This window comes from Pavona decussata, unplaced genomic scaffold (genome assembly GCF_977016875.1).
Source record: "Pavona decussata unplaced genomic scaffold, jaPavDecu1.1 SCAFFOLD_321, whole genome shotgun sequence".
Classification (NCBI taxonomy): domain Eukaryota; kingdom Metazoa; phylum Cnidaria; class Anthozoa; order Scleractinia; family Agariciidae; genus Pavona; species Pavona decussata.
Window position 1 is genome coordinate 354,105 of NW_028145711.1, and position 22,736 is coordinate 376,840.

Sequence of the window (22,736 nt, forward strand, 5' to 3'; positions counted from 1 at the left end):
TAAATAGGATTAACCTTCCACGCAGTCGTTTTTAGGGGACTGGTGTACGAGTCCCCCAAAAACGACTGCATGGGATACTAGAATAGGGTATGGAAAACCGCAGATTTTGGTCATAAATAGTGCAAGGGTATTGGGAAGCGGGCCGCACACCCCTATCCAATTTTTTTGGGAGTACCCTCCCCTCCGGGTCTTCCCACATATTGGGAAAAAATGCTATTACCACCAGATCTACCTAATTCAAGGACAACTGCTGCTCGATGAAAAACAATGGCTGTTAAAGATTTCGCTAGCGAAGGCTGTTGCTGTCGTTTTAAAAGATTTGCTTTGCCAACTAAACCACGAGGGGAACAGGGCAAATAAAATCTGCAGATGATTAGGCAATACATCTGTGTTCGTAGGCAAACTAGGTCATGGAAAAAAATATTTGCCTTGTGCGCACATGTGGTTTGTTCTTTGCACTGCAGGCGATCTGGGTAAAGACCAGAAACATTGTGGCGGCTCTTGTAATCAAATTGAGACCTCTCATCAAAAGAAAGTGCCAATCGTCAAGATAATGATAATCCCATTGATCAAGAAAGCAATTTCCTGTATTTATCTGGTCAATCTCTACCAGGGTTGTCGCTAAGCGCCGGCTGCCGGCGAAATTCGCCGGCTGAGAAAGAGGTCATCGCCGGCTGAATTTTGGGTGGCGAACACTCGGTTAAAAGGGCAATGAACAGTTCTTTGGTTACGCACTAGCAATTGTTCGATTTAGAATCATATATTCTAAGTGAATGAAAAGGTTGAATAAGCTCCTGACTACCTTGAGTATCGATGCCACAAAGTAATTGAAATAAAGTCTTGTTTTGAGAACTCGTTTGCCGTGTCCTCTTTCCGTTTTCTGCGTCCGCCATCTTGTCAACACGAAGCTTGGTAGCCCCCCGCATTCAAGGCGTTGCAAAAGATTGGGAACGAGTTTGATACCAGGTCTCTCGGATCTCTCGTAAACATGGGACAAGGTGGTCACCGACAGTTGTTCGAAAGTTGTTCATTAATTTTACAATCTATCCATCGATGGAATCAGCAGATGTAAGCTTAAATCAACGTAAAAGAAAACGCGATACCGACCAGGGGGATATTAGAGCATTTTTTGCTCGAAGGCAACAAGGTAATTACAGTTGAGTCAGATATGCCAGAAATTAATATTTTTAAGTTAGTATAAAATAGTTCCGCAGTTGCTCCGAACTCGTCCTTATTAGAAGTATTATTGCTAGAATAATCAAGTTAAACTTTACTTTTTGTGGAAGAGTAAAAGTTAGCTTTACAAAATTAAGGAGGTACTATTCATTTTCTTTTCTTTCTTACAACTGCATTTAAACTTATTATAAGGTGAAACACATGAAAAGGAAGTTATTTTTCCGTCTCAACACCATTACTACTTGCTCCCACCTATAATGTAACAGAGATATTGAGATAAACGTGTTCTTTAGATGATGACTCCGGCAGCAGCAACAATGGCCCTGCAATTCCCGTTCCATTGCCAGTTACTCAAGCAACAGAGCCTGGTCCACAGCATCCTACCCCTGTTATGACTTCACCCAATATCCCTTCCCCCATCCCCTCCTATACTGAATCCTCTCCCATTAACTCCACCTGTGATGTTAAGCATGTTGTTGGTAGTATCTTTCCTCAAGTTGATATTACTAAGGTGCATCATCATGACTTGTGTCAGGAAAAGACCCACTGCAACATATCTCATTCTAAGTTTAAACATGAATGGTTGTCCCTCAAAGCAAAAAGTGATGGAAAGTCAAAAAACAACAACACCGCTTTTGATGTGAACGCTGGTCTGTGGTGGCTTATTTATATTGACGGTATGGGAATGTTCTGTCTTCTGTGCATGAAGCACATGCAGGGGGAAGCTCGACTCAGTCAATTCTGTGAAAAACCATCAGTCCGTATGCGGCTAGGTACCCTAGGAGACCATCTGTCCAGTGGTAACCACAAATCTTCCGTCCAAGTTGAGCACACTCAGCGTGTTTCTCATTTCCATAAGTTAGCTGTCCAGAAAGATGCAGCACAAGACGTCATCTTGCAAAATGCATTCCTGTCTGCATACTGGCTCGCAAAAGAAGAGGTGGCAAACAAGAAGTTCCCTTCACTGTTGGCACTCCTGGAGCATACCGGAAACAACACAATAAAGTTCTTTATGCACCGGTCTCAGCAGTCTATCATTGAGATCTTTCAGGCCATAGGAGATGAGCTACGTGATCGCACCATTGGTGCCATCACCAAGTGCTCAGCCGTTGGTCTTCTTTGTGATGATGCCATGGATGTCAGTGTAGTCGAGCAGTTCATTGGCTTTGTTCAATTCTATGATTCTGGCCAGCAGAATGTCGAGGTGAAATTTCTTTTCGCTGAGGATGCCCTCGAAAACAGTGACTCGGCAAATAGCCAAGCGCTGTATGACAAAGTCATAAAACAGTTTGAGAGCATTGGGCTGAGGAAACTGACAGGACTATGTACTGATGGGGCAAGTGTGATGGTCGGTAAAAGGGAGGGGCTGGCAGCAAAGCTTAGGCGAGACTGCCCGGATATGATTAATCTGCATTGTGTTTGTCATAAGCTGGCACTCGCTTGTGCTGATGCCGATCAGGATTTGAAGTATGTCGATCACATGGCCACCATCATCCGCCAGCTGTGGCAAAGCATGGAAAATTCCTCTAAGCGTACCAAGGCGTATATGAAGACACAGATGCGGCTGCATGAGTTTGACCTGAACAGAAAAACGAAGAAAAAAGTATTTAAAAAGCTCAAGAAAGCTTGCAAGACAAGGTGGCTGTCATTTAACAACTCTGTCTCTGCTCTGTATGAAGATCTGCCAGCTGTATTGTTGACCCTGAGTAGCCTACCTGACAAGGATGTTATGGCATGTGGTCTTCTCAAGAACATCCGAAGCGGCAAGTTCATAGCTACATTGTATGTTTTGAACAGCGTCCTGCCTCACCTGGCTTACCTGTCATTGGCTTTTCAAAAAGGAAAAGTGAATTTTGGACATATCAAGCCTGCCCTTCAATGCACCAAGGATGCCCTTAAAGACGTGGAAACAGGACAGATGCTACAGACACTGAGAACAGATCTAACACCTGAAGGTATAACTTAAAAATAAAGGTACCTTTACTAATTTTTTTAAATTCATTCTTCATTTAGTTCTGTTTTAATGCAAGGCGTATCTTGTATTTACATCACAGGACGACTATCCCCAATTGCACATGATGTTTCCATTGATGAGTCAACATATAAATGGGCTGAAACCTTCCTAGGGAAATATATCAATGCTTTAGCTGTAAACCTGGACGAAAGGTTTGCCAAAGTACCAGTTGTTGCTGCCTTCTCGATCTTCCAGCTAGATGAGCTGCCAAATCGTGACGATCCAACTTATCAGAATTACGGCAAGGACAACATAAAGCAGTTGGCTGAACATTTTCATGTGAGTTTATATTTTTTTATTTGCATCAACAATATTTTTTGCAATTTTATCCTTTTACTGAAGCAAGACTATGTGTGTACTTCAATAATTATTGGTTTTTAGCTGGACCATGACGAGCTGTTGTCAGAATGGCAGAAGATCAAGTACAATTACTTGTCTTGGAAGCAAACAGAGATGTTGGCCACTGGTAATAATCATTTCAATAAATTTGTCTACTAAATGATTTTTAGCAAACTCGACAATTTACTTGTAAAAGCTTGGTAGCTAACAGACACTAAACTAATAAATGTAAAGAAGATCCTCGCAGTTATTAACACAACTTGTGCAGCTGCGAAAAGAAAGCCTGAAAAAATCAGGCGTGCCGGGATTCGAACCCTGACCTCTGCGATACTGGTGCAGCGCTCTAACCAATTGAGCTAACAAGCCAACTGGGAGCTGGTATGATAAATATATGAATTTCGTAAATATATGAAGTTCATATATTTATAATTCAGACACTAAACTGTTGTATTCATTTTTAGAATCTTGCATGAAGAAAGTAGTCGGGCTCAGAGACATATTCCCTTTGCTCAGCCATCTTGCCGAGGTGGGACTTGCACTGCCAGTGTCAAACGCGTGGCCTGAAAGGTAATTTTTATCTATTTTTTAACAGCAGACTATAAAAGAAAAGCTGCGAGCGACAATTAATTATATGTACTATTTTCTTGTAGAGGTGTAAGCTGTCTCAAAAGGTTGAAAACCCGTCTGAGGAGCAGGTTGAGTCAAAAGATGCTCAACTCCCTAATGATGATTAGCATTAATGGGCCAAAGCCATTCTCCAAGGATGCAGAGGACGTCATCAAAGCTGCAGTTCAGAGGTGCTAGGGAGATTTTTGATAAAATAACCTAAAAGGCAAACTTACAGCTCATAGTAGTTTACAGTAATAGTACAATTTTATTATAAGCTGTATCCACAAGTTCATTCCCTAGTAGTATGTCTTATAGTTATTCTTGCTTTTGTTCCTTTTCAGATGGTTGTCTGCCAAGAAGAGAAGGCGCCTTCCAAGGACAATGATGCCTAAAAACAGGCAAGAAGATGGAAGTGCAGAGACAAATGAGGGTGTGGCTCAAGAAGAAGAACCTGCGGTAGAAGAAGAAGAAGAAGAAGAAGTGGAGAGAAGTGAAGAAGTAGAGGTCGATATTGAAGATCATGTGGAGGAGGAACAAAGAGCTTTGAGGCTGTTCCACTTGGAAGAACAAGCAAATAAAGATGACAGTAGTGATAGTGATTCAGACGATGACAGTGATTTCTTCTCAGAATCAGATGATGATCTATAAATCAGCCACATCTAGCACATTAAACTTATATTCCCATATTCAACATACTGTGTTAAATGTATTTTTATTTGCATTCTGATTCATATTAGAAATAAAATATTAATAATATGATATATAATCCCAATATCAGGGGATGGTAAATAACAAAAGCCTACGCATGTATAGTTTTTTCTCTTTAATGATTGTTTCTTTTTGCATAAAAGAGCCCCTAGATTTCACCATAGTGTACCAAATTGAATTAAAATTTTCAAAATTTCCTGGGGGAGGTCCCCCCACACCCCCCCCCCAATAGGAGAGGGTGACCCCCTCCCATACCTACCCCGCCGACGGCAGAAGTCGCTTTGCACCTTCTTTAGCCGGCTCAATTTCTAAGCTAACCGGCAGACAAATTTCTTAGCTACAACCCTGCTCTACCAAACTGGCATGATACAGGTCAGCACAGCAGGTATCGAAATCGGAGTGGGAAGACGTATATATTAAGCGTACGGGAAAATTGCCTACCACATACATATGGTCACATATGGCCATGGAGAAGCAATCTTGCAATCTCCAGCGCTTCGGTTTCTTGTTCACGTTCATATCGGCTTGTGAATTTCCAAACCAGGCAGCTTAACAAAAAGCATATCCAGAACATAAAAAAGCTAAGAACGTTCAAAGCCTAAGGAGCTGCGAATGCTGCCATTCTAAAAAATGTATTTTCTTTTCAATATTATAAACCCTGTGATTTGTAAAAAAATGAGCCATTTTATATTTGAAGCGTCCTTAAGGCGTAATTATTTGTTAATCCGTAACTTGTAATTATTATATTTATCATTGTTGTTGCAATACCATTAATGCTATATCGGGAATGCCAATTAAATATGTTATGTTATGTTACATTCACTTTCGTTTTAGTCTCAGCCGGAAAATTAGACGTTCTAGGATAGAAGATCCCTTAAAAATTTCGAAAGTTTTTGCCTAGTGATCGTACAAAGATCGCAATTCCAGTTGGTCTGACGGAGGGTTCGGCGTGGTTGCAAGTCTGCGGGCGAATGGTTATGCAAAATGTTCCCGCGGTAACAGAAAAATCCCCCTATTTGGCTGATAACAAAAAGGAATTGATTGGTTTTTAAACGCCAAATACTTCCCAGAGAGAATGCAAAATCTTATTATTCAAGAGAATTTCACGCACGTAGGTGGAAAAAATATAAGCAATGCAAAGTTGACCGAACCATTTACAAATGTTACCCTACTATTAACTTTCGTACTCCTAAGAAATCTATCAGGGGCACCCAACGGATCGTTTCGATAAATTATCTGTTCGGAAGGCCCTTCATCTCCTACAAAGTTTCTTAAGGGAATTTTCGCCTCGTACGTTTGTGATATGAGAAATTTAAGGCCTATTGTTTTCGGATTCATAAAAATGTTGAAAAAAGAAAAAAAAAAAAGAAACCCCGGCCCCGCGTTTTACTGAAACCCGTCAATTCCAGTGTTTTTTACCGATAACATAACACCTCAAAGACATTCTAGCACCTTCTAAATTCTGTGTTGATAAGTAGACAACTTTTTATTAAAATGAATAATAAAGGTACCTTTCTCAAAATGCGAAGCTTCAAATTCATCAGCTTTCACAACACAAGTCCCGAGTAGCGTACGCAGACTTACTGTTGAATTACCGCTTACCAAAAAGTATAGTCGTGTTCGTTCCACGAGATGTCATCTTTCACACGAGGATCATATGCGTGTACTCGGGCGCGAGGTTTTTCAAAGCAACCGGCAAAGCAAAGCAGAGAGAAATGTCTCCACCTGGGCAGGAATCAGTTCGAACGGTAAGAGGGATGCCTTTAAATAGTTCAGCTGCGCTGTATTTTTGTTGTAACAACTCGGATCGAATTATTTTTTAAGGCTTGCCAATCTTTCAAATTTTAGCTGACATTCAGTGATGCCGCTGTCGCAGACTTTTTAGAGGAGCTCAGGGTCTACCTAGAGGGTCATCTCGCCCAGTCAGATGTTGTAAGTAAAAGTCATTTATATAACAGGGGCTATGGTGAGCTCGAGACTGAAAACAAAGTTATCGGCGTCATTCAACTTTAGCAATGCTTACGAACCTTCTTGTGTTTGCAGTACGAGCCAGAAATTCATGTTTGTTTGAGCTAAAAATTTATAGCACTGTAGTAATTCCTTATTTCGCCACTCGATGAAAAAGAACTCTATGTGTTCAGTAAAGGCTTATCATGTTCAGTTTAACATTTCATCAAGTTCCTTCGCCGATACCGCGGGAACGTTTTATAAACTAGATGTCAGTGTCCGGCATGCACTGTACAACGTTCAGTGTTTACATTCTGAATCTTTGACAAGAATTAGATTTACAGGTTTCGTTTAATAGTACGCTCAACTCATTATAGGCAGTGCTCGCTTTTACCTGGGATACTGTGAACAGAGGAAAATAGATTCATGTTATCACATTTGATCCGCTTATGATCACACAGCAATCACTTCCTAAACGTAACTATAGTTGACAAAACAGATAAATCAACAAAAAAGCTTTCAGAGCCAAAACGTTTACTGGAAAAAAACAACACATTTGCTACTAGAGTGCAAATGACACTCAGTACTTGTTAAAAGCTATTACTCGCAGTAAATTAAGACACGTTTGCCATGAAAATTACAGAAGTTCCAGGATTTTGTAAAAAAGATTACTTAAACCGTTGGCAAAAGGCAACTCAACATTTGAAAACAACTTTTACCGTGCTGTAACATCACCCTGGTCTTGTAGAGTCCGTTTGAAGCTGGCGAGGTTCGGGTTTCCATGAACTCGAAGACTCACGCAACGCGAAATGGCTTTTCATTGGTTTTAAGGCCCCTATGTCTTCATTCAGTTTCTGGCGGTAGATTATTCTTCAGGACTGTTTCTTTTCACACTAGATAAATATTTATGATTTGTCGGCCTCCTATTACGCCAAGAAATGCCATTCTCCACCCCCAGAGTCTGAATGGACGGGCGGACGTTCGCTGACGTCATAACCAAATTTTTTAGCATCGACAGGTTTACCCTTTTCTGTTAGGTATGGGGCTTCTCTCGGGAGCTCCTCTAAATATTGCTAAATATTGCCCTCCTTGATTGGTCTGTAAAGGAAAAAAAATCGCGAAATCTCCCCTTTATTTTTTTCCTGTTGGGTTTTATACGTGGCTTTTAGAAAGTTTTGATTTCATAACATGTACATTAAAAGGAATATAATAACATAAAGGATAAGTTTTGAAACAAAACGAGACACAAAAATGTTCCGTGTTTCTTTTCAAAGCATTGGCAACAGGGTACATGTAGTAAACATAAGAACCGTTTTTTCATATATGTTTATTTTTTTATATTTATTTATTTATTTATTTATTTATCTATTCAGGTGGAAAAGAAATGTTAGAAAGAGGGAGCTGAACGCCGGAAAGCGGACAACGACCGCAAAGAATAAGATCGTGTGGGAGAGGGAAAAAGGGGCCAGCCTGCGGATGCAAGCTGGAATGTTTCGAAAAAATAAACAAGGATGCTGTCCTGTCTAGATTCAATGCCATGGCAGAGTACAACACGCAAAACGCGTACCTTTATGGCCTCATCGAGAGTCGAGAAGTTCTAAGGCGCGGTGCTGGTGGATGCCATGGTGCAGCGGGCGCAGAAAAGCCATCCAAAAAAAGCGCGTCGTACCGATACTTCGCTCAAACAAAGGATTTAAAACGAGTGCAGGTTTGTACCCTTTCATTTGTCTTTGTTTCATGCAAACCTCGGATAAAGTTTAATACAGTTGAACCTCGGACTCATCGGGACCTCGGTAAATAGTCCGGTTAATCGAGAGTACGGATAATCGAAAATATGAAGATTAATGAGACAGAAATGTAAACAAAATGTTACAGCAAAGAAAACATCATTTTAATTGTGAAATCTACACAGGTATTGTCTCGTCGCACTTGCGAAGTTTGAAAAGCGCACAGGATAAAACGCTGTTTCAACAGTCTTTTGAAAGGATTATTGGGCATTTTGCGGATAATCGAGGTCCGACTATAGTGGAATGACCTCCAAAGTTCTCTTAAAAATGATAGAATAATGGCATATGAAAATTGCAGTCCGACCTCTCAAACCACCTAAACGCCAAACTAACGGCTTTTTTTTTTCTTATTTTAACGAGTTTTTTTTTTTGAAGTTGCTTAGTGCGAGCGAATTATAAATAGTTAAATAGGTTCTGGTGTAACTGATCGGAGCAACCGAAGGTAGATTAATAAGTGTCACTCATTTGCTTGCACTTTTAATGCTACAGGTGTGTCTTAAAGCTTTCTGCTCCCTTCATGGCATCAGCGAAATGAGGGTGAGAACCTTACGGAGCAACGAGCAGCCGAAAGATAACCGTGGACAGCACAGTAGCCGCGCTAATAAGATACCAGAAGAAGTACGGCAACAGGTGAGATCTCCATAATAGCATTGTTTCCTGTTGGTTTGCATCATTTTTTTTTTATCCCCAAGTAGATTCGTGGAAAAAGAGCACACATGTGTTTTGTTTTCGGATATCTTTCCGCTAGCTCGCTGTTCATTCAGTCCCAGTTAAGTTGTTTTTTTAAGGGGAGTAAAAGAAGTGAGATGTTAGGCGTCGAGCCTGGTAATTTATGAGAATGATATTTATCTAGAAAGTCACGCAGGCTTACTCGGAAAAATTTCCGAGTTCTCCCAATAGTTGTTTGTTTTTACTTCAAGAAAAAATACTGTCATAATAGGAAGCAAAATCCAGATCTAGTTTATATTCTCGACCAAATCATTTCAAAATAACCTGGGAGGTTAACACGCAATCCAAATTGTACTTGTCTTTATCTTTTTTAGGTAAAAGATCATATTTCGTCCTTCCCACGACAAGAGTCTCATTATTCGCGTTCTGACAACGCCAATAAGAGGTACCTGAGGGAAGACCTTTCCGTCCAACGGATGTACAATTTGTACCTGGAAAAGCACGAGCCAGACAGCTGGGAGAGACAATCAAGGATCCTAAGGTGCTTATGAATAAAAATGTTTGGGTGATTTTGCTGACATCATTATGGACACTGTGATTGAAATTTATTCATCCGATAAACAAACCAAATTCAGAATTTAGTTGTTAACATAACATGACCGTTTCTGACCACTTTTCGCCATCCTAAAGGAATTAAGCCATAATAACAATTTATTATTACTGAGGGCGCTTATCACCAGTCAGAACTGGCCAGTTCCGCGGAATCTGTTACGAGAATTCCACTATTTAACAAACAGAACTGATGGGCTTTTAGCCAAAGCTTTCGATGGAAACCTCATCCCCTTTTCAAAATGTCTGGTCTGGCTGCCCAATTCTTACTCTTGGTAAGCACCCTTAGTTTTTCATTTCATTTCGAAGTGGTATAAGCCCTTCGTGTTTTTACCTTTTCAGATGCAGACAGCAAAATATACAACCAGTGCCACCGCCAATACCGCCAAGGATAAGTTATTCCGTGTATTATAAGATCTTCAACACGGAATTTAACTTGTCATTCGGCCAACCAAGGTCAGACACGTGTGCAAGATGCGATGAACTTCACATCGCCATCCAGGCTGCCTCAGGTGAAAAGAAGGAGCAACTAAAAGCAGAGCAGATTGAGCACCATAGCAAGGCCAGTGCGGGGTACTCAACAAAGCAATTGGACAAAAAGGCAGCAATTACCAGTTGGAGGGATAAAAGAAGAGTGGTTGGGGGCCAGACCTTCCGCAGCAAAGACGGGGTGGACATGATGACGTTTGATTTTGAGCAGAATCTGCCCACCCCAACGCTGAACCATAATGGCCCGAAATTTGCAAAAAAAAATACAGGGCAATGTTTTTCTATTAAATCAAAGACCACATGCAAAAATTCAGCTCATTTGGATGACATTTAAAAAATGACCAAAATCGTCACTTACGATAGTTTTGCATAAAACCCTTCAATTATCAATATGCTAATTTGTGAAGTAATTTTATTCGTGGAAAACACGTGGCCATTATTGGGTTAATACCGACTTATATTTTTATATATTTTATTTTGCCCACTCGCTATAGTGTTCTCCACTCGCTGCATTGTTGTCTACTCGCTATATTGTTCTCGCTCCTCTTTCTTCTTCCCTCAGGTGGCATTTTAAGGGGAATAAATGTTCCCTCTCGGATTACCGGGGCTGAGTTTGCCATTCCCTGGGCCTTACCTATTCTTTCTTCTGTTCTAGTTTTTCAAGATGCCTTTTCATGACTGGGAAAAGACTCCCAACTTTGACCCTGCCAAGATTTCTGTTAACTTGCCATGTTAGGTCAATTATAAGGGATCTCTTCTTACTGAGGCCCAGGAAATGGCAGACAATGCCCATATTAGTCAAGATTTCATCTCCTCAGTTGTCGTGGGAGAAGATTTTGCCGACGCCTCCCTTTTGGCCTTCCATGACTCAAGTTCCCTTAGAGCGGGTGAACTCCATCGCCATATAGATCAATGGGACAGGTTATTTCGATAGTCTGAAAACAATTTCTCTGAAGTACTAGCCTGGATTCATAACTTTGTCCACGTTGACAATTTTTTTTACCCATTATAAAGGAAGCTATAAGGGAGTCAATTATAACTGCAAAAGAACGCCTGCTCGCATTTTTGCTATTCATCCTTCTTGTGAGGCGTTTGCCCAGTTTATTTCTAATACTCTTATCGAGAGATTAGCTTCAGGCGCCATCCCCGTCTGGGGCTAGGTAGGGGAATGTCTACCTCCACACCTGGTCATGCCGCTTACAGTAGAACCTACCAAACCATGCCTTTGTAATGACGACAGATTTCTCAACCTTTGGACTCAAGACCGCCCTTTTAAATTGGACAGTGTACAGCACTTACCCAAGTATGTTCTCCCTGGCTTCTTTCAAACTGTCTGCGATGACAAATCCGGTTACGACCATATCCAACTCTCAGTGGACAGCCGGACATTTTTTGGATTTGAGTGGGGCGGATGGTTTTTTGTCAGTTATTGTATTCCATTTGGTTGGAAATCGTCCGCCTACATTTATCACTCCACTGGCCTCCTTGCCTCTCATTATCTACAGTTGCTTGGCATTCCATCTTCACTGTACATTGACGACCGTCACAGTAGTCAGCTTTCTTTCCCTAATGGTTGTCTTCCAGTTGCTTATCAGAATTTGCCCTCCCAGGATAGCAGTAATTAATTTGGCTTTAGCCAACGCTGCTATCTTTCTTTCGTGTTTTATCCTTTCCTCCTGCGGTTATTGTATTGGTTTGGGTAAATCAACTATGGTACCTTGCAGGCAAGTCCCTTAATTGGGTTTTATTTCCGATTCTGAGAAACGGGCCTTCATTTTATTGCCTCACAAGAAAAAAAAAGTTTCTTACTCTTCTCAAGCAGGCTCTTAGTTCACAATCCATCGACCTGGTTAGTCTCCAAAGGTTAGGAAGGAAGTGCATTTCAATGGCTCTGGCCGTGCTAGGTGCAAGGCTTTATACAAACGAAATTAACTTGGCCCTTTCTCGTGCTGTGCGCTCATCTTGACTGGTCAAACTTTCCGGGTCCTTGAGACAGGAGATTAAGCATTGGCTCTTTTTTGGAAACCTGGAACGGTTTCCTTCCTTGGCGTTCCAAAAAACACGGCCATTTTCGTTTGTTCTTGGACTCTTTGTCTTGGGGAGGCGTATTGAGTCCGGGTGCCATTACTGTTTGCACTTCCGACTACTGGAATCCTTCTGTTATTGGGGCCGACATTCCTACCAAGGAAACTCTTGCCCTCAACAATCCCTTACAATCCTTTAAGAATATGGTAAGAAACTCATGGGTGGATGCATTTGTTGACAGTCAGGTTTTGCTTCACTCTTGGAACAGGCGTGGTTCCCGTTCCCGCTCTTTGGTGACTGCTCTTAAGTGCCTGTTTCAAACCACCATGCATCTTAACGTTGATCTACACGTCTACTATGTTCCTGGACCTGAGAACCCTGCGGTTTCTCCCTCCCGTCGGCTAAGCTTTCAGGACTCTAGACTTTGTCCAGAAACGTGGGATTTGGTCCAAAGTCTGTATGGCAGTCCCAAAGGTCACTTCGTTGATCTTATGGCACGAGCTTCAAATGTCCAAACTGACCTATCTGGCAAACCTCTACCATTTTTTTCTGAAAGTCCCTTAGTTAATGCTTTGGGGGTTAATGTGTTTGCACAATCCCCTAACTTGTATCATCCTGAGGTTTTTTCGAATCCTTACATTTTCCCGCCCATCTGCCTTATTCCCACGGTCTTTAACTATCTTAATAGCCTCAAGTTGCCATACACCCTTGTTGTCCCAGACGTGATCCCACATCGGTTTTGGTGGCCTTTGCTTCTGTCTGCATGCTCTTCCAGCTCCTTGCTAGCCTCTAAGGGGGCTAGTGGCGTTCGTCTCACCCCTTCCAAGGATGGTATCTTGGGTGATAGGACGATCCCCTGGGACCTTTGGGTTTTCCAGATTTCAAATAATTAGACTCACAGTATTTCATACTGTTTAAGGATTATCAAGCAAGCAAATCCATTTTGCTGTTGCATTAATGTGTTTCTGTCATTAAGATGTAATTTCAATAAAGTCATCGAGTCTTGTACTTTTCGTTTCTCCTTGATTTTATTTTCTGATTTTCAGCTATATTTGGTATTTATTCTCAGTTAGTCTTTCATCTGTCTTCCCTATTAGGATCTTCCACAAGTAAAGTGGTTTTTTATCCCCGCTGTGGCTTGCCCGTTGTGTGCTTTTGCCAACGACCATTTGTTTCGCTTTTGCCAAATGTGCAGCTACAATAGAAAGTCAGTCACACGTCAGCCTGCCTCAAAAATAAAAGTGGATCTCGCAGCCATTGATGCTTGTTTGCAACAGCTTACACAAACGGCCAACATGTCTTCGTATTCAAAGCAAACATCCTCTTTGCGCCTGGAGTTTGAAACCTTTTTAGCCTCTTTACCTAATACAAAGTCTACCTATTCCGCCACCCCCGAAGATGTTTCGTGTTTTCTGATTTGGAAAGATCATCACGGGAAAAGGGTTGTCCATGTAGCTGAATGTGTAAATGCCCCAAACCAAAATGCTTCTGATTGCGGTTGCCCCAAGCGACTTGCATTTAAAACCGTGGATTCCTATATTGGAAAACTTCATGCACTATTTCACGAGGCCGGCCGTTCTGGCGAATGGAATAGTATCCTAGGTTTTGGTAATCCTGCTGCTTCTTCTCCAGTCCAAAGTTATCTTAAGGCTGTATCTGAGGAACAATTGTGTGCTCACATCGTCCCCAAGCAAGCAGTCCCGTTTTTTCTACCAAAGCTCTTACTTCTGGCAAGGTTATGGGATAGAAAAAAATGGCGAATCCAGCAGTCAGCCCTTCCGCTCTCTTCATTCTGGCTCGAGATCAAGCATTCTTTAAAACTCTATTCTTCAGCGCGGATGGAGGTTCTGATCTGGGATGTGTGAAAACCACAGAAATTATGCGTTTCCCTAACGACGATGGCTTTTTATTTAATCATGTTTGGGGTAGACCTTTGCGAGACGGCGCCTGTAACATCTTGGAATTCGTCGCCATTCAAATCCCCAGCTTTGCCCGGTCAAGGCAATTGAAACATATGTGGCTGTCGCCTCAGAACTGCGCATAACTCTCTCCAACGGTTACTTATTTAGCCCCACTAATCACCAGGGTCATATCGTCAATAAGCCCCTTACAAGTTCTTCCGCAGAAGCCCGCTTGAAATATTATTTAAAGGACGCGAAAATTGATGAAGGCAACACTCTGCACGGTTTCAGCTCGGGCTCCGCCATTACCCTCACTTTGTCTGGATCACAGCTCGCTGATGTGATGTCCCACGTGGGTTGGTCCAACACAGGTACTGCCCTTTACTACATGAAGTTAGCGGCCTCCTTCTGACTTATTCTCTTATTCTGACTTATTGTCTACAAACAAGTTGGCGGCCTCCACCTCCACAACTTTATATGCGGATCTTAATCGCTTAAAAGACTTCGTTTCTGCGTTTCCTCGTTCCTAATTTCTGTTTTTGTTAGGATGGGGTTTTTTAGTTTGGGGTTCTCGTTTTGAGGGTGGGCATCCGTTTGTGCGGTTTTGTGGTTTCCGCCGTGGTATTTTAGGGTTATCTTTAACACGAGACTGTTGGTGCCCATACTCAACAATAGGCGTGAGGGAGACAGGTGAGAATAGACTACTATTCTCAGCGGTCCCACCTCGCGCGTATAAAAGGCAGAGTAGACAAAGGAGTGATGCCATTTCTCTCGAAGCTGCTAAGCAGTTTATATTCAACATGTTGACTGTTCTCATTCGTTTCCTTTTACGCCTATCCTTCTCATGTCTTGTTTCTGTGGCTTTTTCCCACCCTACCCACCTCAGTTTTATATTAGGATTATATTAGTCAACAGATCGAGACTGTTGATGCACATACTCAACAATAGGCGTGAGGGAGACAGGTGAGAATAGACTACTGTTTACTTGGTGACTGCTGCTATTGTCTAGATAATTTCAGCACTGCCGTTTTCATTTCTTGTGGGTTCATATGCTGTTACTATTATTATATTTGGGGAGACTTGATGCCATTTCCAGATCCTGTTTAGAAATGCCACTTCTTTTCCCTATTTTATATCTTTCATTTGGTGTACTGCTAAGTTATCCTTGTGCAAAACTGCTTGAATTACACCACTCCCGTTTTCTTTTTGGCATGTTAATAAGGTCTAAAGGGTTTGTAACAACTATTCCAGTAGTTGACATGACAGGCAAGTCTCATATATTCACTTTTGCACCATATGCCAGTATCAAAGCCCAAAGATCTCAAGTAAATACAAAATTTAGGATAACAAGTGATTTGTATTGGTTATCATGCTGTGGAAAGCCTTTATTAGATGTTTACGTTTGGATGAAATAAGCAGAACAGTTTTCATGCATGGAAGATTGACTGGAGTTGCTCAATGTTGTCTGAAGGGATATGAGAATGAGGCAGGATTAAGGAAATTTAACAGCATGGTTGGGCAGTATGAACTGAAGTGTACCCCTGATGATATTATATCTGACAGTTTTAAAGATCTTAGAGTATATGATAAACATTACAGCAGTTTATCAGCTAGAGGGCATAACCCTCCAAAGGGGAAAAGCTCTACCAAATCATGCAGCGATGCCCAGCTGGGTATTCTGAAGACCACACCATGCATTGTGACATATTCACAACGCAACAATAAGGTGTGCCTTAGCAGTGATGTTCCCTGCAAGAAACAACATAAGTGTTTTCAAACACCTGTTTTCAGTGGCATGCAACTTTTTGGATGAAAGAAATGGCAATAAAACTGATTTACACAATGACTTGCACTCATGCATAGATCCCTGTGATGGAACTTTTTCAGACTACATATGCATGTCATGTCAGCCTTTCTTTTTAAAATCAATTAAAATAGAGAATGAGTACAACGAAACTAAAAAAATGTTCTGAGAAAAACAAAGTTGTTCAACTTCTATGATTATGCAACCAGATATCAATCAAGATAACACGCAAGATTTGTCTGAAGAATCAATCACGAATTCAACTAAGAAGCAAAGTAATATCTCAGCTGATAAAAAGGTCTTGGGTAGAGACTTTCCTGTGCCTGATACTTTCCTTTTTAAAGCAGGTATTTTCACAGAAGTGTTAAATGAGATTCTACAAACTGCTCTTAAAGAACCAACAGGTGCAGGCAATGTATATGAGGCACTTTCATCACCTTTGGCAGTGTAAACAGTTTTTCAAACTGTTATGTCAGATATTTCCTCACGGACAGTGTCATTTACTGAGCATAAAAAACAAATAATACCACGAAGGTTACTTTTTCCTTTTCAAATACCCGAAAAGGTGTTGAAATAACTAAGTGGAAGGAGTTAACTCTTTTTATTCCTTCAAAACTGAAAAATTTTTCATCAAAGGATTTCAGTCCATTCACAGTACAATTCTTGGGTACCAAAGTTGACTATGGTGAACTCCCACACAACATTTTTCAGGCAAACATATTAAAATCTGCCTTGAGTGCTATGCTCAAAATGATTGATGACTTACCAGTTTGTCCAGGTATATATGATCCAGCCATGGTTGATATGGCTGAAAGCAAGAGCAAAAATCTATTATACTTTGTTTACCCAAAAGGAGCAATTGTAGATGGAGAAATTGTTAAATGCATCAGGAGCATAAGTTGCTTCTCTAAACTACCTCTCATTTCAAAAACAAGGTGCAGCAAATGTCAGGACATCTTATGCTATTGCTTGCATTGGCAAACAAAACCTTCATCTGAAACATATGAGTCCAAAACAGCGTATGATTCACACTCTAAACTCAGTACCCTCTCACATGCTGAACTCATAGCCAGGGCAAGAAATCTGCACAAAATGGTTGTCCAAAGCCAAGGAAAAGCAAAACAATATTACAGTTTTTATCTGAAAGAAAAACAAAAAAATGTAAATGCACCAAAAAATTTTAACCCTAAATCATCCGACCTTGCTAAACTAATGGATATTGCTATTGAAAATCAGTGGCTTACTGAAAATTCTGTATTTTACGCCCTCCTTACTGACACTTTGACATCATTAAAGAAACAGGAGGAGGACTTTTCAAAGCAAGGGAAGCTTACCAAAAATAACCAAAACCCAACCCTAAAGGTATGAGATACAACCCTCTTTTAACAAAGTGGAGTTCCATGATAGCAAGCGTCACAGAAAAGGTTATGAGGTGGTTCGAAGCATACTTCCAATTCCATCCTGGGAAACAGTCAAACAATATCGACAGGCAGCAAGTACAACCAGCCCAATATCCCAGGAGAATTTACTACACATGGTTCAAGAAAATTCCTTATAAAGCTAAAGCAATCTGGAACTCGTCATTATTTTTCCCTTTTAGCAAAGTCGTTTTACCAAATGTACACTTTGTGTTCATTTGACAGAACAGCTTAGAGCCCCAGGAATCAGAGAAACATCAAGGAGGGAATTGCAACTCATGCGGAAAGCCCATTTGACACAGCAAATGTATGTTACAACTAAATAAGGAATGTGGACAATATATTGTTTGTCATCACCCTATTCTCTTCTCATTTGTTTCACAACAAATTTGATCTGTTTTTGAAAGTAACCGGGTAGTGTCACAGTTGCAAGCTTTTGAAAGCTTATCAGCTTAGGACTTACTCCTGAGCCCCATCTTATGACCTACTTAGGCCAGGTTCAGACGCTGCACTTTACATGAACCGAATCGAATTTAATGATTGGAATTACTGACGTTCATGTGAAGTAAGGCGTCTAAATCAATTAAGAACGGCGGATTTTATTCAGATCGGCTCAGCCCTTTTTCCCTCCGGACTCAGATGAGAATAACAGCTGTGGAATCAAACGAAGAATTTGATCCAAATCCACAATTTCCATCAGTCATATTAGGATTCAGTGTGTTTATTTTGGCTAAATTAACTTCGTTATCTAAATCAGTTCAGCTGGGATTAATAATTTGGGTCGGTCTATATCCGAATTCGATTTAAGAAACGGCATCGGAACAGGGTCTTGTAAATACACCTTGTAACTGTGGTTTCATTGGTCTTTACCTCACTGACAAATGGTAAAAGGCAATGTTTAATTTTTTTTTTTTTGGTCAAAGGAGTTGTGATTGTGTAAGCTAATGAAAAAGTATGAATTTAATACCCGTTCAATAGGAAATGAAAAGTCAATAACCATATCTATTTCTCGAAATACATATAGGTTGAATAACTGTACTTTTCAGGACGGAGCATGAAAATATGACAAACACGGCCTGAAGCCGAAGGAAAATCCCACAAAGTATCTCTCGATCACCATCGATGGGATGGACCAGGCAAAACACAACTTGCCGCATTTCAATCTACACACTAAGGTAAAAGTACAGCACCTATAATAATAATAATAATAATAATAATAATAATAATAGTAATATTCTGAAACAATATTCCCATATTCACTTCATTAATGTTATCAAACCACAAACGATCTGATTGATGTTTCAAATTCTTAATTTTACATTAATGAATGCTACCTGGAAGATGCCTATTGACTAACGGGGGAATGATAATCTGTTTTCAACTGAAACTATCCAATACCTTACTTATATTTTTCTGATATGATTATAAGACCCCTGCTGTTATTAATCTAAAAATGCAGCTCTGATATTGCACACTAACCGACAACCAGTTGTAAGTGCTTCTTTGTGCTCTATATTTGAGCGTTTAAAACAGTTTTAATCTTTACTCACTTCTTTATGGCTTTAATTTAAAATAACGATTTAGGGGATTAGATCGACGGAAACGCCTGGCGTTTGAAAACGCATGTCACTGGTGTTCTCACAAATCACCACACTTCGGCATACGTATACATAGACCTTTACGAGTGGGCTCATGACTCCAATCTAACCATTGATGTCTTGCTGAAAATGTTGGCGGATGTAAAAACGACGGTAAGTGAATAAATTACACTCATTTCCAAAAATGTTGACACCTAAAAAGTATAAACCATGAACGATGAGACCTAACAGATTTGTGGGTAGTGTTTAAAACTTGGCCCTTGTTGGCCAACTTGCACACTTTAAGGAAAGCTTGGACAGTTTCCATCATTCATCACATGCAACTAATTTTGGCTATTAACAGTCGCACGAGAATAGAATATTATGCAAATAAATTAAGTATACTTATACCCATAAAGCCACTGGGTTTTATCGTTCACGGTTTATGCTTTTTAGTTGCTAGCGTTTTTGCCTGGGAGGGGGGGGGGGGTACTCCCCAAAATAATGGATAGGGGTGTGCGGCCCGCTTCCTAAATTCCTTACCCTGTTTATGACCAAAATCTCCGATTTTCCGTACCCTATTTATGACCTGATACTGTCTGGTCAACTTCAGTTCAAGCCGAAGTGGCACGTACACAGTTGGTGTAAACATCATAATGAAGAAGTAGCTTCTTGAAAAAAAAAGAAAAAAAAAAAAAGAATTCAAGACTAGAGTGCAAAGATTGATACCCTATTTATTACCAAAATGGCGGCAAAATGGCTAAAATTGATACCCTATTTATGACCAAAGCGGCTAAAACAACATACCCTTTGGTGCGACACATACCTATATAGCCAATAAAAGGGAGTACCCCCCCCCCCCCCTGGGCGTTTTTGCAATCAAGTGTATACTAAAGTAACTGTTTTATGTAACTAAATTTTGTGAAAAATCTCGTTATATAATTCTCTGGATATAATGCTGCTAAACTGTTTTTTTGCCAGTCCAAAAATTGTGTATACAGTCGACTCCCGACCACTCGAACCTTTGCTAACTCGAACCAATTTTCCTCTACCTTTAGATCATTTTCTATAAAATTTTACCCTCCATAACTCGAGCTCTAGATAACTCGAACCTTTCAATTTTCCTTGGAGGTTCTAGTTATTGGGAATTGACTGTATATACCTCTTACTAAGCATACTTTAAACTTACAATACGGACCGAGAACAAGAGGTTAGTAGCTTTTATTTATAGGGGACCCTAAGCACCGACATTTGAAGCCACAGACGGCAACCGGAAGTCGAATGTTTTCGTTTATGACATGGTTTTGCTCCTTACAACGGAGAGGAAATGTTCTTGTTGATAGCTTCACGTTACAAACCCCACGACATGAAAATGCTCCAAAAGGGGAGAAATTCAATTTCCGGTTGCCGTCCGCGGCTCAAAAACGCCTGGTTAAGAGCCCTATTGTAAATCTGGGTGTTAATCGGGCGCCCGGGAAATGAACAAAATTTCCAATTTATCTGGCCCTAGAATTGACTAATCATACCGCACATACTAACTGTGAAATATGATGAAAGACTTTAACAACCGGGCTACACAAATGTGATTGAAGCCCTGTTGTGTATTTCTAACTGTATCACTTCTACCAACCTAAACACCGCCTTGATTGGAAACAAAGGGGTCTCTTTTGTTTTCTACCATGGTTGTGAATGATACTAAATGATCTCTGATCTTTGTGTTTCTTCCTTTTTTTCAGTTGGGGTATCTACCATTAACATTGTACCTCCAAATGGACAATTGTTTCCGGGAAAACAAAAACAAATTTGTAATCAGTTTCTTGTGCATCTTGGTGGAGATGTACATTTTTGACAAAGTAATGAACGCTCATCAAAATCAGCGCAAACCCTACTCCGTGAAAAATATTGATTTACCATCACACTGACTCTCCTTTTCACTACTTCTTCCTCCCTATGTCATTTTCTACGTATCAGTCGTGTAGATTAATTTTTAAACTTTCAAAAGTCAAGTTATTTACAAGCGGTCAAGAAAACAGTAACTGCGTAAAAATATACCAGAGTCATATATAAATTAAACCAATCACACAGAAATATTTATATAACTGCAGTTAGTGTATAATGTAACTGATGGTGGCATTCAAACTTGCCAATACATCTTTTCCAAACTAAAATATGTTCTCTGTTGCGATCTGAATTAGTAAATACATCAGATCTATTTTAAACTTATATTTGGCGCAAAACAAACTATGTCATTTTGTTTGTTTTTCAGATCAAATTGTGTTTCCTCCTAGTCGGGCACACCCACAAAGACATCGATCAGATGTTCTCGTGTTTTGCCTGACGACTCGCCAAACAAGATGCACACATAAAGGTGGACCTTTCAAACGTGATGGAAAGCAGGTACACCGCAAGGGTCTCTATGAAACCTTTGTCTACCGCCGTAAATGTGAAAGATTGGATGGGTGAAGTATGTAACGACATGAGTGGTCACGTCTTCCAGCACCAATTCAAGATTGTACGAAACAAAGAAGGGAAGGCAGAGGTGATTTACAAAAAATGGCCTTCAAGCGAGAAATGGCTGCCGGAAGGAAAGAGTGGGATTAATGTCATCGATGGTATTCCCACTGGCGATCCCGAGATATTGCCTCCCCGAATCGATAACATTAATCTCAACAGAATTGAAGAAGACCTGCCCAAATTCCAGATAAAGTTTGATGAAGCAACCGAGAAGTGGTAAACAGACTTCATCGAGGCACAGAGGAGAAGAGAAACAGAAACACCAAATCTTCAATGGTTGTTGCCCACGCCAATCCCTTCTAAAGCAGCTAATTTCAGCGAAGTACCCTCGTCAACATCATCAGAAATTGAAGGATTGCCAACAAATAACCAAAGAGAAGTGGAGGTGAGGATAATAAAAGATGCGTTATGTATGCTGAAACTAAGGTCATACATTTGGGTTACTTCTACGGCGAAAAATATTACTTACAGTCAAACCGGATGTTCTTTTCCTCGCAACTTTGCAAACTTCCGTCGCAATGTTGGTATTTTGATTGGCAGTTTGCTCAGAACAATTTGCAACACTGGCGCGATCAATTTGGAACCGTTGCGAACAAATTGTAATTTTCAGTTCCGGTTCACTGTTGGACTATCTCTGAAGCATTTCAACCGGCGCTAAAAAAAATACGGTCAAGATTGGCTTGTATCAATTGTAGAAAAACAACCTCGGTTCAAAAAGGGAGGAAATTTCGCCCTTAGGATCGTCTGCTGGAAGAAATTTGCAACTGGCGCGATCAAATTGCAACCGTCGCGAACAAATTGTAATTTTCAGTTCCGGTTCACTGTTGGACGATCTCTGAAGCATTTCAACCGGCGCTAAAAAAAATACGGTCAAGATTGGGTTGTATCAATTGTAGAAAAATGACTTCGGTTCAAAAAGGAGGAAATTTTGCCCTTGGGATCGTCTGCTGGAAGAAATTTGCAACTGGCGCGATCAATTGGCAACCAGCGCGAACAAATTCTAATTTTCAGTTCCTGTTCACTGTTGGACTGTCTAGCGCGTGATCTGTGAAACATTTCAACCGGCGCTAAAAAATGGCTTATATCAATTGCAGAAAAACAACTTCGGTTGAAAAAAGGGAGGAAATTATTGCCTTTTGGTCGTCTAGTG

The 22,736-nt window shown here is 40.5% G+C and overlaps 2 protein-coding genes across 2 annotated transcripts; both read left to right on the plus strand.

Moving 5' to 3' along the window:
• The first annotated feature begins 609 nt into the window (after positions 1–609).
• On the plus strand, positions 610–4,829 carry LOC146453899 (zinc finger protein 862-like). Its single transcript, XM_085096018.1, has 6 exons — positions 610–3,131; positions 3,231–3,469; positions 3,572–3,656; positions 3,991–4,096; positions 4,180–4,326; positions 4,480–4,829. The coding sequence occupies exons 1-6, from the start codon at positions 1,568–1,570 to the stop codon at positions 4,784–4,786; spliced, it is 2,448 nt and encodes an 815-aa protein (XP_084952144.1). The 5' UTR covers positions 610–1,567; the 3' UTR covers positions 4,787–4,829.
• A 2,961-nt stretch (positions 4,830–7,790) lies between these two features.
• Positions 7,791–11,507, plus strand: LOC146453900 (uncharacterized). Its single transcript, XM_085095980.1, has 5 exons — positions 7,791–8,501; positions 9,070–9,210; positions 9,624–9,790; positions 10,201–10,589; positions 11,362–11,507. Exons 1-5 carry the CDS (start codon positions 8,331–8,333, stop codon positions 11,505–11,507), a joined length of 1,014 nt encoding a protein of 337 aa, XP_084952106.1. The 5' UTR covers positions 7,791–8,330.
• Positions 11,508–22,736: the final 11,229 nt, after the last annotated feature.

What these genes read in the sequence shown, in the direction of transcription:
- LOC146453899 (XM_085096018.1), top strand. Translation starts at nt 1,568, where the DNA reads ATGACTTCACCCAATATCCCTTCCCCCATCCCCTCCTATACTGAATCC. An exon ending in AACAGATCTAACACCTGAAG is followed by an intron (nt 3,132 to 3,230) that starts GTATAACTTAAA and finishes TTTACATCACAG; the next exon opens with GACGACTATCCCCAATTGCA. An exon ending in AGTTGGCTGAACATTTTCAT is followed by an intron (nt 3,470 to 3,571) that starts GTGAGTTTATAT and finishes ATTGGTTTTTAG; the next exon opens with CTGGACCATGACGAGCTGTT.
- LOC146453900 (XM_085095980.1), top strand. Translation starts at nt 8,331, where the DNA reads ATGGCAGAGTACAACACGCAAAACGCGTACCTTTATGGCCTCATCGAG. An exon ending in CAGAAGAAGTACGGCAACAG is followed by an intron (nt 9,211 to 9,623) that starts GTGAGATCTCCA and finishes TATCTTTTTTAG; the next exon opens with GTAAAAGATCATATTTCGTC. An exon ending in CCCAACGCTGAACCATAATG is followed by an intron (nt 10,590 to 11,361) that starts GCCCGAAATTTG and finishes CCCATTATAAAG; the next exon opens with GAAGCTATAAGGGAGTCAAT.